Consider the following 15,913-nt stretch of genomic DNA (forward strand, 5'->3'; position numbering starts at 1 on the left):
CTCTTTTGTAGGGTTCTGTCAACCACAACAGATGAACTTTCACCGGGGAGGTAAGGGAGGTGTAGTGGTGGGGGTTGGCCGTAGACAATCTCGAAGGGAGTGCTGTTGATGGCAGAGTGGTGCGTGGTGTTGTACCACCATTCTGCTAGAGGGAGCCACTTACTCCAAGACTGAGGAGCATCAGCTGTCATACAACGCAGATAGGTTTCGAGAGTTCTGTTGGTGACCTCTGTCTGACCGTCGGTTTGAGGGTGATAAGCTGTTGAGTAGCGCAAATCCACACCATGAACACGGAACAGTTCCTTCCAGACATCACTGAGAAAGGTTGGGTCTCTGTCACTGATCACATTGAGCGGTAGACCGTGTAGTTTGAACACATTATCCAAGTAAGCCTGAGCAACCTCGATGGCAGTGTACGGGTGCGATAGGGGAAGGAAATGTGCGTTCTTGCTCAGTCGATCAACAACCACCAGAATGCAGTGTTTGCCGGATGAGGGTGGCAAGCCTTCGATGAAGTCCAAACTGATAGACTCCCAAACACCGTTCGGAACAGGTAGAGGCTGGAGGAGGCCAGGTTTTGCTACTGTCTCATACTTGTTGGCTTGACAAATAGCACAGTTCCTGACATAGTTCATGACCTCAAGACTCATTTTAGGCCAGAAGAAGAGAGATTTAACGCGATGTAGAGTGGCGTCTCGCCCAGAATGACCGCCCACTGCTGAGTCATGAAGCCATTTTAGGATATGTGTTTTGATGTCCACGTCATTTCCCACCACAAGTTTTCCTTTGCGTCGTAGTTCGCCATTCACAAAGGAGTAGGACGGGTGTGAATGAGGATTTGTTGATAAATCCCCAATGATCTTTCTGAGGTGAGGATCGCGTTGCCACAGCAGCTGTAAAGAGTCGTAGAAGCCCTGATGAGCTTGAGACAGTGTGATGCTGAGGAGTTGAGACCCGGAGACACGTGAAAGAGCATCAGCAGCCACGTTATCTTTGCCTTGCTTGTAATGAATCTCAAAGTCGTACCCCATAAGTTTGGAGAGCCACATGTGTTGGAAAGGAGTTGTAGCTTTCTGCTCAACCATGTATTTGAGGCTCTTCTGGTCGGTACGGATGATGAACTTCTTGTGTGCTAGATAAGCATTCCAAGATTGAACAGCGTGCACCACAGCCATGAGTTCTTTTTCGTAGACGGAAAGAGATTGATGGCGGGGACCCAAGGCGCGGCTTATGTAGCATATGGGGTGGTTGTCTTGCATGAGAACCGCTCCTATTCCTGTGTTGGAGGCATCAGTCTCAACAATGAAAGTTTTGGAGAAATCCGGAAGAGCCAGGACCGGTGCTGAAGACAGAGCATTTTTGAGGTCTGTAAAAGCCTCAGTAGCAATACCACTCCAGTCGAACCCTTCCTTTTTAAGTAGAATCGTCAGAGGGCGGGAGATGATGCTATAACCCCTTATGAATCGTCTGTAGTAATTGGCCAGGCCCAAGAAGCTTCGGAGTTGTTTCTGCGACGAGGGAATAGGCCAGTTTCTGATTGCTTCAATCTTTTTGGGATCAGTGCTCACACCATCAGCGGAGATGAAGTGTCCTAGGTACTCAATAGATGTAGCACCGAAGGTACACTTAGATGCCTTGAGGTAGAGTTGCTGGTGGCGGAGGATAGTAAAGACCTCATGAAGATGTTGCAAGTGTTCTTCCCAACTGGAGCTATACACGAGTATATCGTCGAAGAATACCAATAAGAACTTGCGAGAGATCTCCTGAAAGACATGGTTCATCAAGCCTTGGAAAGTACAAGGTGCATTAGAGAGTCCAAAGGGCATCACAAGGTACTCATAGTGACCAGCGTGTGTCTTGAAGGCAGTTTTGTAGACGTCGTCAGGAGTCATGCGCAGTTGGTGGAAACCAGCGCGCAGATCAAGTTTAGAGAAGTAGCAAGCACCGCCCAATTCATCGAGAAGATCTTCGAGGAGGGGTATCGGATACTTGTCCTTCACGGTTTGCTTGTTCAGCCCACGATAGTCTACGCAGAGGCGCCATGTTCCATCTTTCTTTTTTACCAGAACAATGGGTGAAGCGTAGGGGCTGGAGCTGCACTGAATTGTACCTTGAGCGAGCATGTCTTTGATCATACTGTCAATAGCGTCTTTCTGAAGGGAGGAGTAGCGGTAAGGGCGTAGGTTTACCGGGTTAGCTCCTGCTTCCAACGGAATGCGGTGATCAAAACCCTCTCGAAAGGGCGGTAAGCCCACTGGCTCCTCAAAGATATCGGCAAACGACTCAAGGAGTTGCTGCAGGGCTGGGTCCCGAGAGAATTTGGTATGCTCGGCTGCAATAAATGAAAGGGAGGCAGCTTCTTGGAGCGGTGATGAGGTAACAGGGTCCTCTAGTTCCCTAATCCGAAGAAGGGCAATCTGAGGTTGTTGGAGGAGTAGTTTGTTGAAGCTGCACCCGTTGATCACTTTATAACCAGATTTGGACACACCGCGGAGGACATGTTTGATCCCCTGGAAGTGGAATTCCATACGGAGGTTCAAGAAATCCCATAAGATGGGGCCTAGTGTGCACAACCATTGCACTCCGAGAACAAGCTCGCCGCAGTGTAGTGGAATGGTGCGAACCTCGGTTGTGAAAGAGTAACCTTGCACCATCCAAGAGAAGTTGTTGCACTTGAATTTTGTTGTAAGGTCACATCCGTTAGCAGCTGCGACTGTCATTGGTTTTAGGGGCTCAAGTTTACACCCAAGGTCGTTGGCAACTTTAACGTCAAGAAAGTTGTGAGTACTTCCCGGATCAATGAGTATGTGGAGCTTCCTCTTCCCGTACTGACCAACCACGCGCATACAGTTGAAGCTGGAGGAGCCGCTAAGAGCGTTGACAGAGATAGTTGGGGTGGTGTTATCAATATCCTCCATATTAACCTCAGTGATGTGCGGTTGCTCATCATCAGACGCATCGTCACCGTTGTCATCTCCTTCCATGACATAGATGTGAGATCGTTTGTGTTTCAGTTGGTGCCCTGGTGTGAAAGCTTCATCACAGAACATACAGAGGCCCTGAGCACGGCGGTCCTGCATTTCCTGGTATGTAAACTTTCTAGCTGGTTTGTCATTACCAGAGCGAGGGATGAAGGTGGGTTTGGGGGTTTGTGTTTTGGGATCAGGGGTGGGTAGTATGGGGGTGGTTTCTTTGGGTTTGTAGGGGGTGAAGTTATTTGGTTTGTGGTAAGGATTGAAGGGAGCTCTTTGTTGTTTAGGTGGGGTTTGTGATAAAGCAGATTCATGAAGCTTCGCGATCTTTGCAGCAGCAGCTATTGTTGTGGGTTCGAACTGGCGTACATGAAGAGCAAGATGCTGGTTCATGTTTGTGAGGAAGATGCTGAGTGCGTGAGCTTCAGGGAGCGCGATTCTGGTTTTAGCGTTCTCAAACTTGTCCAGATACGTCTCCACAGAATCAGTACCTTGCTTTAGTGCCACCAACTCGGAAAGGGGGTCATCAAACAGGTCGCTGAAGCGACTCGAGATGGCCACGATATAGTCCGTCCAAGAGGGGAAAATACCGAACCTTTCGTTCATGAAGTTGAAGTGCCACTGGAGAGCTTTGCCGCGGAGGTGCATCGCAGCGAGGCGAACGCGTAGCTCAGGGGGTGTGTTGTCCATTCCGAAGAATAGATCGCACTGGTATATCCAATCGCGTAGATCTGTACCATCAAACAAGGGAAAGGTGATTTTGGAGAGGCGAGAGGTAAGGCCCTGTTGTTGATGACGGTGGTAGCCATAGGCGTTCAGATCTGTATGAGGACGTGGATCTGGTGGGTCGGGAGGGCGGTTAGAGTCACCGGAGTTTGGGTCAGCGGTGGGGGAGGAGTATGAACCGTCGGCGGGTTGTTTACCCGGAGCAGTCGTCTGAGAGAAGAAGGTAAAGATCGTTGTTTCCATCTTGGAAAAACGAGCATCCCATGAGTCTGAGCAGGTTTTGAGCTCATCGGACTGTCGAGCCTGAGCCAGACGCATTTCCTCGAGCTGCTCCGCTACAGATCGTTCTTGTAGTCTCGTTTCTACCATCGTCCGTGAGGATCGTCACGCTCTGATACCAAATGAAGCAGTAAAAAGGGTTAGATAGATAATCCTCACTAGAGATCCTCCGTGGATCTTAAATGAAGAGGAATCAAGGACTAGAAGATGGTACAAAGGAAGAAGGACCACCTCGAAGCACAAAGATCCAAATAGTAACAATGGCTGACATAAGAGAGAGATAGAGATAAGGATAAAAGATGCTTTTGATTGCCTTTCTACGTAACAACCAAATCAGTACTTAAAGACGTGACCTCACAACGGTCAAATAGTCAAACAAGCGACTAGAAACCGGTTTATACATACCGGGAATTTATTTGAAAGTAAAAACATAACCGGATATCTCAAATATCCTGTAACATTTTTACTGTTTGTCTTCTCGTCAACGTGGCAACAATACCACTTTTAATAACTCATTACATAGTTTAGAACAGAGTCACACAGCTGATAATGCCACCAGGTCATCAACACCTGGATGGTGAGGTGTTTAGTTTAAGGTGATGATTAAGACCCATGACTTGGATGAACATATAAACGAGATTAGAGTATATAGTAATATATTCCATGGAAGAGAGGCTATATTAGTGATGATTTACATAGATTAGGATCCAAATAGTTTAACTTTTTATGTCAAACTAATTGAATAGAAAATGTGATCCTACAAACATTAAGCATATGTTAAATGATCCATCTAATCAAAACTTATGCAATCGTTCTTGTTTCTTTCCTAATAATCATATTTAATATATCAATGAGATGAATGTAATGAAAAGAATCTCACGTTTTTTTTTTAACACCAGAATCTCAGGTTCTTGCAAAGATATTACTTTTAACAGCTTTGATCGAGCCAGGTCTGGTCAATGTGGGACACCCATGTGGTCGTACATTTTGTCGTCTTTGGTTCAACTTGTGCCGTGTAGGCTAGGCTCATCGATTATACTTCCGCATCTCTCGATCAACTCTCTAGAGTCTAATTCCATCATGTCTCCAATCATGCCTTAGATGGTGGTTAGGACATAAATATTAACGAAAAGATCCACTTTTAACGAGCTTGCATTGATGGGTTAAATACCCACGTGCTCTTATTGATTGGTTGCTCTATTGAAAATGTGAGCCTACAAACAATAAACCTCAAGTTTCATGATCTATCTAACTCAACTCCATTAGGTTATTCATGCGTTCATTCTCCTTGCACTATCCTACTATTTTATACGTACAACTTATAAATGAGCCTCACCTTTTCAAACATTTTCAAAACTAGAAAAGAAGTTACCAAAATGAATAACTCACACGTTCTTAAAACAGTCATATTGATTATGGTTTTGGTCGAGTCAGGCCTGATCGAAGAGGCGACGGCACACCCATGTGGTCGAACATTTTTGTCCGCTTTGATTCAACTCGTGCCGTGTAGACCATCAGTCGCGCCGTTTAGCACATTGTCTCCGAACGGGCTATGTTGCGCTGCCATCAAGAGGCTTGGTCAACCTTGTCTATGTGCTCTTTCCAAGGGACCACCTATCTCTGGCGTTGACCGCACTCTGTCACTTCAGTTACCTGGAAAATGTTCTGCCAATTTTCCTCCGTGTAACTAATTTTCTACCTTTTACTATTAAAGTTTTGTAATGCGTTTACATGAAAATCACGATTTGCTTCGGTTTTTAATTAGACTTAACTAAGAAGCTTTTCAGACAGATATCACGCTTGCATGTGTAGAAGTAGAAGTCGCATGTTTGCAACTTTAAAAGTTAGTGCAAGACGACTGAAAAGACTGATCACTGCAAATAAATATTTTTTTCTTAAGCTTCCACCCGTTTGCCAAAGAAATATCCAAGCATGAAAGTAAAAAGATTATTATAGCTTCTCATATCTATATGATAATTCACATATATATTTGGCCAAAAAAAACTTTATTATAAAGACAATTATTTAGATATTAATATAAAAAGTGGGGTAAAAGATAAAACAAGAAAAATATTACAGTTTCATAGTTAGAATTTAGTATAACAAATGATCAGCATAGTGGAAACAACTGAGGACGTAAAATAGGTAAAGACCAAAGATAAGAATCTAAGAACTTAACATTTCCACCATTCGAGATCATTCCCAAAATGATATTTCTCATCATTTTCATCGGCTTTCCGATGTTGATCCTCCATCTCTGCACCACCGTCCGCGGTTGTCCCACCAAGAACCCTCGTCGCCGGTTTCCTAATCTCACGACGGCCCTTTTTCCTTTCCTTCGTTGCTGCGGCCACCAAAGCCTAGACGGAAGACTTGAAGTGGCATGAACTGCGTTTCTTCTTACCATATTTTCTTCCTTTTTCTTTGTCTTTCTGATTTGATTTACTATTCAGCTTTGGGTTTCTGAGTATGCAAGTTCTTGAGCATGGATTTATAAATAGGAGAAGTGACTGAGTGATCATGGATGATGTGTAAAGCTTGGAATCAAAGAGATTTTAATCATTGAAAGAGGCAATGATTATGAGCATCATTAAGGCCTATGTGTGAGTAGGAGAGAGGTTAACCTTTTGGAAAATATTCTATTTCCATCTCAAAGTATTATACTAAACAAGTTTAAGATTAGATCTAATTCAAAGTGATCAAGAAAATGCCTAATAATAGAGAATATATTTGAGTTCTATTGATGATAAAAATAACTTTTCTTGATATGATCGCCTTATGGCACAAATATTCAACATATTTCATTACACTTTGTAGTTTCATAGTTGGTAGATTTTCTTTGACGTTTAATGCCTTAGCGATTCCGCACTACTTGCACAAATTCTCCATTACTATAATTAAGCTGGAAACTTAGATATTGGCATTTTGTTCAATCATTGCCCATTATATGAGAAGCCTATAGTCTATAGAGGTTAGTTAAGGGTATTGTGATATTTTCGATATATTAAATATGTTGCTTTCGTCTGCGAATTCTAGACCTCAAGTCTACGTTAAGTTGGAGAGTATACTATTTTTATCAAAAAAAAGGTTCAGTATCTAATAATGTGTGCTTTATTCGGCCTTAGGTTATGTAGCCTCGTGGTAACCATCATTGCAGTTTACATGTGACCCGTCCCCATTCATATTCCTTTTTTTGTCTTTCGACTGCTTACTGACAAGATCTTACATAATTACAATCGAAACAACCAGTCGTCTAGTGTTTGTTTTTGGTCAAAATATATATGTTTTTTTGGACAAATGTCAAAATATATGTAAGCATATAAAGTTGCAGAATCTATTTAATAATTTTCTGCATTCGAACTCTCACGTCGAAAATTAGAGTGGTTAAAAATCAATGATATTCTTAATGAATTCATATATTTTTTATAATTAGAATTAAAAATAAATTGTATGTTAATAATATCATTTAAAAAAAGATAATTCTTATATATTGTGTTGTTATCTGAATGAATTTATATTTTTTTATTATATAATCAAAACAAATTTTATATTAATGATATCATATTTTTTTTAAAGAAGATAATTTGTATATGTGTTGTTATCTTAAAATAATATTTTCTATTATAAAATTTTAAAATTAAGATATACAATCATTCGTAAGAAGATTATGCCTGATGTGCGGGCAAAACACCTAGTAAAAAAATTAGACCGAGATAATTCAATTTGCCAAAAAATAATATATATAAATATTCTTGTAAATCATAGTAATATTGTTTTTGGGTATATTTATGTACCTCAAATTAAGTAGTGGGTTGCAATCTAAAAGGGTACTTATCGGGTCATTTGGGCCTCATAATTACAAAGTTTTACTAAATGGGTACTTATAGGGCCATTTGGGCCTCATAACTACAAAATTTTGTATTTATAAATATATATATTTGAATAATATTAAGGTTTAAAATAAATTAATATCAACATCTCAGGCACTTCCCGCGAATCTAAACTTCCTTGAAGAAGACCAAACCTTGTCTTCTCTCTTCTCTCTTCTCTCTTCTCTCCACAAGAGAAAATCAAGCAATCCTTTTCCTTCTCCAAACAATCTAAGCTTCCTCTAATCTATCTTCTCTTCTGTCAATCAAACTTATCTTCAAGTAATTATGTTTATAAATAATCTCTTCTTCGCTTTTGATTATCCCAATCCAAGTAACCTCTCTACTCTCAAATCTCCCTCTCAATTTCTCAGTACTCCTTCCGATTCACCGGAAATTACAAACAACCCAAAATGGATTCTCACGGAGAAACCCATCATAAAGAAGAGCATCACGAAGACGCCTCTCCGAATCTCATTCCCTTGTCAAAGTACTCGAACCGAGTCGAGTTAAAGACTCTCCTCGAACAGAGCGACGGCGGCGCTGGTTTTCTCGGGAAAAGGGTTGTCGTCGGTGGATGGGTGAAGTCCTCTAGAGCCGTAAAGAAAGAATCTTTACCCCCGCCGCCGCCGGAAGTTTTCCCCCCTCCGCCGTCGAGCGGCGGGAGTCAGGCTTCTCCGACGCCCAGCGTTAGCTGCACGGAGATAATCAACTCGAGGATGAACATTTTCAGAAAACTTTTCGATGTCTTGAGCGGCGGCGGAAAGACTTACCCAATATTCGAGAAACACGACCTCGCCGGTCAGAAGGCCACGTCACCACCTGAGTATATAATTCACTTCCAGATCAATGATGGCTCCTACGTTTCCACTCTCCAGGTAAAGTTTTTGCACTTAAGGTGTTCGATGAAATGCCAACGAGAGTTAAATTTTATTTTTATTTTCTTTCTCAGGTTATTGTTGATTCTGTGTTGTCGAGTGTTCCAGCAACTCAGCTTATGGCTCTAGGGACATGTATTGTAGCAGAAGGTGTGTTGAGACAACCATTGGCTGCTTCTGCAAAACACGTTATTGAGCTTGAGGCAGAGAAGCTTCTTCATGTAGGAACTGTTGATCCAGACAAGTATCCACTGTCCAAGAAACAGCTTCCTCTCCATATGCTTAGAGACCACTCTCATTTCAGGCCCCGCACGACTACGGTAAACTATATTTTAACGTTTTATTATTGTGAATCTTTCAGACAGCTTTGTCTTTGATATTGGATTAAATTCTGTTGTTGGTGAAGGTTGGGTCGGTGACTCGAGTCCACAGTGCGCTAACCTTAGCGAGCCACACGTTCCTTCAAAACAATGGGTTTCAGTATGTTCAAGTACCAGTCATCACAACCACTGGAGTTGGCGAGATGTTTAGAGTCACTACTCTTTTAGGTGAAACTGATGATAAAGACGAGAAGAAACATGTCAATGAAAAAGATGGATTTAGCATTGACACAGTTAAGGCTGCGGTAAAGGAGAAGACTAGGCTAATTGATCACCTTAAGAGATCTGACAGCAATCGAGAAGCTGTGGTTGCTGCGGTATACGACTTGAAGAAAACGAGCGATCTTGCATCTCAGCTTGAGATGAAACAAAGACCAAAGGCATCAGCAACTCTGATCAAACCTGAGAAGGTTGATTTCTCGAAAGATTTCTTTGGTTGTGAGGCTTATCTGACTGTTTCTGGGAGGCTTCATCTTGAGAGCTATGCTTCTGCACTTGGAAAAGTCTATACCTTTGGACCGAGATTCATAGCTGATAAAATCGACAGTACAAGGCATTTGGCTGAGATGTGGAATGTGGAGACTGAGATAGCTTTCTCTGAATTAGATGTAAGATTACATTGATTTTGATAAAGGCCACTCAGTGATTAACTTGTTTCATTTGGATGTTACAGGATGCTATGGATTGTGCTGCTGAATTCTTCAAGTTCCTGTGCAAGTATCTTCTGGAAAATCGTCACGAAGACATGAAATTCATATCTAAACGAGTAGATAAGACCATCACCATACGTCTTGAAGCAACAGCGTCTAGTTCTATTTTGAGGTTCTCTTATACTGAAGCGATTAGTGTTCTACAAAAGGTGAAACACCTTCAAATCCCATATAGTTCATTCACTACGTACGAATTTGTGTTGCTATGTCATAATGATCTCAATCTCTACCAACAGGCAACCACTAGAACATTCGAAACTAAGCCTGACTGGGGCGTTGCTTTAACAGAGGAGCATCTCAGGTATACTGTTTTGCTTATGGGGATTTGCTGTTAAGTCTGCTTCTGAAATTTTTGTGTTCACCGTCTAATGTTGCAGTTACCTAACTGAGGAGATCTACAAGGGTTGTGTAATTATACATAGCTACCCGAAAGAGGTTAAACCGTTTTACACACGGTTGAATGACGATAAGAAGACTGTAGCAGCATTTGATCTGGTCGTACCAAAGGTGAGAAGAGAAGCAAACCCAACTTTCAGAGTTGCAGAATGTTACAAAAGTCTTCACCGTTCTTTTTGCAGGTTGGTGTTGTGATCACTGGGAGCCAAAACGAAGAGCGGTTTGAGATTTTGAATGCAAGGATAAGAGAATATGGAATGACAACAAGGGAGAAGTACGAGTGGTACTTGGATTTAAGGAGGCATGGGACAGTGAAGCATTCAGGAATAAGCCTAAGGATGGAGCATATGCTTCTGTTTGCGACAGGGCTTCCTGATATCAAAGACACAGTTTCTTTCCCAAGAAGTTGGGGCAAAGCAAACAACTAAAGCAGCCTCAAACTTTTATTATGTACAAACTAAGTTACATCGTTATGTAATTTATCATCTATGTAACCGTACTTGGTGAACACACAAAAAGAGGTGTATCCCAAAATGTTTATAATGATTATGAAAGTATATTTTGAAAGATTTATCTTACGCATTGGGTTCTGTAAAGGATTAGAGAAAATGGCTTCACTGAATCAGATAAAATGGTGAAAACATGAAGTTGAAATCCAATTCTAGTGGAAATATATGTACACATTAAATAATATATCGATAACAGATTCAATGGTTCGTTGGGTACAATCAAGGCTTTCGTAAAGCAGAACCCGCACCCATTACAACTGCTAAGACAAGACCAAGACCTGCTCCAAGTGAAGCACCCACAGCTGCTGCTGACATCGACGATGACTTGCCCTGTGAACCATCTACGGCTCCGCTTCTGGATAGTTCCACCAACAGTCTATCTTTAGCAAGTTCCTGAAAGTTATAAACATTGAAGCGACATGAGCATTATTACATTGACATCTACAAGATTACTTTCAACAAGCTAGGAGAGTGAAGGTACCTGAAAGCAAGCTTCTTCTTGAGTTTGAAGGACGCGGTGGACAAGCTGGCAAAGGGAACTCACACCGTCCACTGGAAACACAGTGTCTTTTCTCTGAAAAGGTTTTTTGACAAGGTCGAGCGGAGCGAATATCAGCTTCTGAGCGCCTAATGATCCTTCATTACCGGCATTCACAGCTGCCCAAGGCAACGAGGATCCCCCAGAGCCGGAAATAACATAAGGGATAGAGTTAACAACTCCTGTTGAGTTTGGTGACGCTTGATACGCCTCAAGAACAGCTTCTATCATGGACTTCTGCTGATGAGCACTCACTGAGAACTTGTTTGTAATGGCTAGAACCCAAGGGATGCCGAGGGACTTCACCTCGTCTAACAGAAGAGCAAGTGCTGGCTGCTGCTGTTGTGTTGTTGCGTTCTGGTAACGTGGTACTCTGTGAGAGAGATTGTGCACGAGAATAATCAAATCTATCTTTTTACTTAGGTTGCGAACTCCTTTCCATAGCTCTTCTCTAAAGCGAGAAGCCTCTAGCTGCAGCTCCTGCAGGTTCACACCCACTGTGTCGGAGTAGCAAACACCACCAACGATACAGTCTTGAACATCGGATTGTATCTGCAGATTCTCCACATGGGTCATCGAACTCAGCATGGTTTGGCCTAGTATGGCCCGGAACAAAGAGGTTTTACCAGCACCCTCAAGCCCGAGTAACCGCACCCTCCGTGTTCTGACCTCAACCTCCTTAGCCACAGTAGCGAAATCACTAGTACAGAATATATATAAGTCCTCCAAACCTTCGGGACGAACAAATTTGTCCTCTTGGAAAAATCCTAAATTGATTCCTTCCTTCACCAAACCGGTGTTTGAATCAACAGGCGAGAACATAGGTACTAAAGGATCTTCAACTATCTGATTGCTTGGAGGTCGTTTCAGAGGAGCTCCAATGGTCACTCTAATTTTCTGTAGCTCAGTCTGTTCTACGTTATCTGAAGAATAGGCAGGTGTTGAAGGGAAGGATTCCACAGTTGTTGAGCACCTAAAGAGAGTTAATAACTGTATCACACATACTTATCATCATCAAATAAAAGACGAGAAAAAAAGTGATAACAGATTATTATACCAGTTGCCATTCACTTGTGCATGAACAAAAGAACACAAATGTAACCCATGACCAGTGATATCAACTTTTAGAGGCTCTGCATTCTTATCGCCGGGAACGCCATTCCAGCCAAGAGGAGCCACAGAAGTGGCGGTTTTAATGATCGGTGATTCAACGATATGCCCAATTTCTACACTACCACCAACAGCAAGTCCAAGCCACTGTTGTAAATGTGGAAACTGTTTCTGTTGATCCACTCCGAAGAATCCATCAATATCCATGCAGAGATCATGTATTCTACAGCATAAAAAAAGGCATGTCAGTGAAGAGCATACCAAGGCTAAGACACAGTTCTATGTATGAATCAAGGAGTAACCGGCTTAGGGTAAGAGGAACTATCACCTCTGGAAGCGAGACCTATAGGACTTCATAGAATGCGACTGAAGACGTTCTCTCAGTTCGGTAATCACAGATCTGACCTGAAAATATCTTTGCCAGAAAAATGCAAACCAAATAAGAGAACCTCAAGGTCATCATCAATTACAAGATAAGCGTGCAAACGACATCTCTAACTAGCCACCTAAGTTAGTAAGAGAACTCCAAAATCAAACCTACTTGGTTCTACTATGCCTTAACTGTCTGGATACGTTCACAAATTGAGATTAATAAACACTTATTAGTCTATTTATAAGCAAAGGAAGGTCGTACCGATGTTAATTTAGAGTACTCTCCTTCTGAAAGTGATTCCACAGATGCAGTTCCCAAGAGATATAGCTGTGATACGCACAGTAAACTTAGTAAGCTGTTTTGAAGGAACCACAATTCCACTGAGCACCAAAGCTTAACACATTTATGTATAAAGTTATAACAACTACCTCTCCAAATGGCACGTAAGAAGGTAAAGAAGGAACCCTGCGCCAGCTATTTCCAAACCCATTGGACGAATCGGTCTTTCCTTCACTCTTACCATTAACCGTTTGCCCCTTACCACTATCCGGCAACGGCTTGAGAGATATACCATCCCCACCCTCTTCGATTTCAAGAGACTGTGGTTCCATAAGCACGTCCTCGATAGGAGCTGACGACACTACAGATTCACTTGCACTAGAACTCTCTGCAGGATCCTCTTTCTTTCCTCTATACCTATCCAGCTGTTTTTTAACAGCCTCAAGAGGAACAAGTCTCGAAAGCCTCCAGAATGAGTTCTGAACAGGGCCAACACCGATGACTAACTGCTCCTGTTCTTTACCTTTTGTCTTTTCCGCCTCTGATGCCTCTCCAGCCATTGATATTCTTTGCTCGTTGTAGTGATGGAAGTATGCAGGAGATAGTATTCTAGGGACCAAGTCTTCAGGTATACAGTAGCTTTTGAAATAATGATGCCATCCTTTTTCATGGACGTAACTGCAAAAGAAACAAAGCGAGGGAAAAATTATAAGAATGCTCTGATTGATGTTTAACTAGTAGTCCTAAAACATACTCTCGCAATGCAGCATTCCCAACAGGAGGCTGGGAGAAGGTAATGCATTTGACATGAATATTTTCATTTCCTTTCTTTGTGGAAGAGGCAGCAACAACCCTCAATATGGCGAGTGTAGCTAATGCAGCCACCTATGCAAATTAGAATATACAAATATAAAATGAAGGAGTTAATAAGGAGAAGCCAGATGTAGATGAGCTACAAAGGTAAGAAAAATCAACTAGACTTACAGCTCCACCAAGTGAATGTCCACATAATACAAGTTTCCGTTGCTTTTTCTGAGCAAGTCTATACAATTCCAGAGCAGGTATCCCCTTAGCACGAGCCAAGAATCCCTAGTTATTAAAATGTTAAGGGGTAAGTTTTGATAAATAATAACTTATTTTAGACCTTGCATAAGATAATAGTGAACTGGAGATACACATAACCACAAGCATACCCGATGTGCAGCAGGTTTAGGCTTATCTCTACGTTGCTTAGCCTTTGCATCAAGAGGATTCCGCAGACCCTCTCCGTTATTCTTCTGTGAATCACTTTGTAGAGCTTCAGATGCTGCGATGCATTCATCCTCTGCGACATCATCTTGAAATATGTGACCTTGAAGTATATTTGCATCGGCCATGATGTCCCTAGAACACACCCACCAATGAAAAAAACACATCTTTACATCTTGCCTAATTTTTTTTCCAAGGGAATAAACACTCCAAGACTTACTTATATTGCCTAGTTCCGACAAAGGATGCAAACAAAGTATCACCAGCCTCAGCGAGTAGATACCTGCATTTAAGTAAGTTTCAGCTAGAGTATTAGGAACCACACCCATCTAGTAGAAAACAGAACAAAATTTAATTTTATAAATTTCAATATAAATTATAAAGCTACATATGGAATCTATTAACAAACAAATGTACACATTGAGATTATTCTTTTTGCTGATACAGACTCGTCAAAACTAAAGCATATCCATATTAAAGCAACCATGACTCGAAAAATCCAAAAATAATTTATGTAAAATACAAACTAAAGAGAGAGAAAAAAAAACATTAAAAAAAGTTCAAAAATCTCGCTAACTATTAAGAGATGTGAAACAAAACCTGTGAGGGACATGATCTGATGAAGGCTGAACTCTCTCCAACGAAATGAATTGGCCACCAAAGTCTGCTTTAAATTTGTTTACAGCTCGAACCATCTCACTTGCAGGTCTCTATCAGAAAAAACAACGCAATAGCGTAAACAGAGTTTCTCATTAAAACCTCTACATTGAAGTAATAGCTCGAAAACAGAGGATAAGGAGATAGAACACTAACTTAACCTTCTAACTAATTAACTAACTAACTAACAGAACATATTAGTTAATCAACATTAAACTGTAACTAACTACTAATAAGTGTTCTCCTTCTAATTCAATTGATTAATTATAGAAAGGGTGACTAATCACCTTGTAAACACATTCCGACAGAACCATGCAACAGAGCAAGTCCTGTAAATCTTCGACCGATTCCGACTTAAGTGCGAGACAAAGATCATGAATCTGCTTTTTGCGCTTCTCGTACTCGCGCCGGAGCTTGACCCTCTGGTCCGCATCTTCTCCGTTCCACGGTGGCCACCGGAACTTCCACTGAAGTGGTCCCCACGAGACGCGTAGGAACCTCGCCCTCTGGTCTCTGATCCACGATTCCACTCGGCTCTGTATCGACTCCATTGCTCTCTAAAGACAGATCGAAACTCGACAACGCGATAACTGTCTGTCGGGATTCGAAATACGCGTGGAATATGCGCCTCCATCGCTAAATAGTTGAGAAACTGTCTACGTTTCTTGGGCCGTGTAGGTTGATATATTACTTATTGGGCTTTAGGCCCATAGTTTGTAGAGTTGCTAACGCGGACTCGTTCATTTAATTTGTTATGGGTAGTGTATGCTTGTACTTAGTACTGTACTTGCTAAGTTTGATAGTAGGTAGTGACTACGTTCGGTTTGTTGTAGCCGGTTTATTAACATACTAGTGACCAAATTTTAACGGTTAAATATTTTACTGATTGTCCAAAAAAAAAATATTTTACTGACGAATTTTGTAACCTGAATCAAAACACTCGTCAAGCTACTCTTAGAGAATAACCATATTGTTCTATATTAGATTAA

The 15,913-nt window shown here is 41.6% G+C and overlaps 4 protein-coding genes across 4 annotated transcripts; 2 read left to right on the plus strand and 2 right to left on the minus strand.

Annotated features, from left to right (window-relative positions):
- The first annotated feature begins 4,933 nt into the window (after nt 1-4,933).
- Nucleotides 4,934-5,721, plus strand: LOC106452928 (putative lipid-transfer protein DIR1). Its single transcript, XM_013895121.3, has one exon. The coding sequence runs from the start codon at nt 5,303-5,305 to the stop codon at nt 5,666-5,668; it is 366 nt and encodes a 121-aa protein (XP_013750575.2). The 5' UTR covers nt 4,934-5,302; the 3' UTR covers nt 5,669-5,721.
- Nucleotides 5,722-6,087: 366 nt separating this feature from the next.
- LOC106345624 lies at nt 6,088-6,384 on the minus strand. Its single transcript, XM_048780063.1, has one exon. The coding sequence runs from the start codon at nt 6,382-6,384 to the stop codon at nt 6,088-6,090; it is 297 nt and encodes a 98-aa protein (XP_048636020.1).
- A 1,590-nt stretch (nt 6,385-7,974) lies between these two features.
- Nucleotides 7,975-10,781, plus strand: LOC106452923 (asparagine--tRNA ligase, cytoplasmic 2). Its single transcript, XM_013895115.3, has 7 exons — nt 7,975-8,724; nt 8,799-9,044; nt 9,131-9,712; nt 9,778-9,963; nt 10,051-10,115; nt 10,192-10,321; nt 10,393-10,781. Exons 1-7 carry the CDS (start codon nt 8,260-8,262, stop codon nt 10,636-10,638), a joined length of 1,920 nt encoding a protein of 639 aa, XP_013750569.2. The 5' UTR covers nt 7,975-8,259; the 3' UTR covers nt 10,639-10,781.
- Nucleotides 10,782-10,809: 28 nt separating this feature from the next.
- LOC106452922 lies at nt 10,810-15,544 on the minus strand. Its single transcript, XM_013895114.3, has 12 exons — nt 15,212-15,544; nt 14,868-14,977; nt 14,488-14,550; nt 14,213-14,402; nt 14,004-14,108; nt 13,774-13,904; nt 13,169-13,697; nt 13,002-13,067; nt 12,696-12,772; nt 12,315-12,590; nt 11,201-12,230; nt 10,810-11,112 (listed from the first exon to the last, which is right to left on the minus strand). Exons 1-12 carry the CDS (start codon nt 15,473-15,475, stop codon nt 10,939-10,941), a joined length of 3,015 nt encoding a protein of 1,004 aa, XP_013750568.2. The 5' UTR covers nt 15,476-15,544; the 3' UTR covers nt 10,810-10,938.
- Between the last annotated feature and the right edge of the window lie 369 nt (nt 15,545-15,913).

Source organism: Brassica napus, chromosome A5, assembly GCF_020379485.1.
Source record: "Brassica napus cultivar Da-Ae chromosome A5, Da-Ae, whole genome shotgun sequence".
Taxonomy (NCBI): domain Eukaryota; kingdom Viridiplantae; phylum Streptophyta; class Magnoliopsida; order Brassicales; family Brassicaceae; genus Brassica; species Brassica napus.

Bases quoted from the DNA above. Each gene is read 5' to 3' on its own strand.
- LOC106452928 (XM_013895121.3), top strand. From the start codon at position 5,303: ATGAGCCTCACCTTTTCAAACATTTTCAAAACTAGAAAAGAAGTTACC.
- LOC106345624 (XM_048780063.1), bottom strand. From the start codon at position 6,384: ATGGTAAGAAGAAACGCAGTTCATGCCACTTCAAGTCTTCCGTCTAGG.
- LOC106452923 (XM_013895115.3), top strand. From the start codon at position 8,260: ATGGATTCTCACGGAGAAACCCATCATAAAGAAGAGCATCACGAAGAC. The intron at 10,116-10,191 runs GTATACTGTTTT...CTAATGTTGCAG, and splicing joins TTAACAGAGGAGCATCTCAG to TTACCTAACTGAGGAGATCT. The intron at 10,322-10,392 runs GTGAGAAGAGAA...TTCTTTTTGCAG, and splicing joins TTGATCTGGTCGTACCAAAG to GTTGGTGTTGTGATCACTGG.
- LOC106452922 (XM_013895114.3), bottom strand. From the start codon at position 15,475: ATGGAGTCGATACAGAGCCGAGTGGAATCGTGGATCAGAGACCAGAGG. The intron at 13,698-13,773 runs GTATGTTTTAGG...TTTCTTTTGCAG, and splicing joins GGGAATGCTGCATTGCGAGA to TTACGTCCATGAAAAAGGAT. The intron at 12,231-12,314 runs GTATAATAATCT...AACTCTCTTTAG, and splicing joins GCACAAGTGAATGGCAACTG to GTGCTCAACAACTGTGGAAT.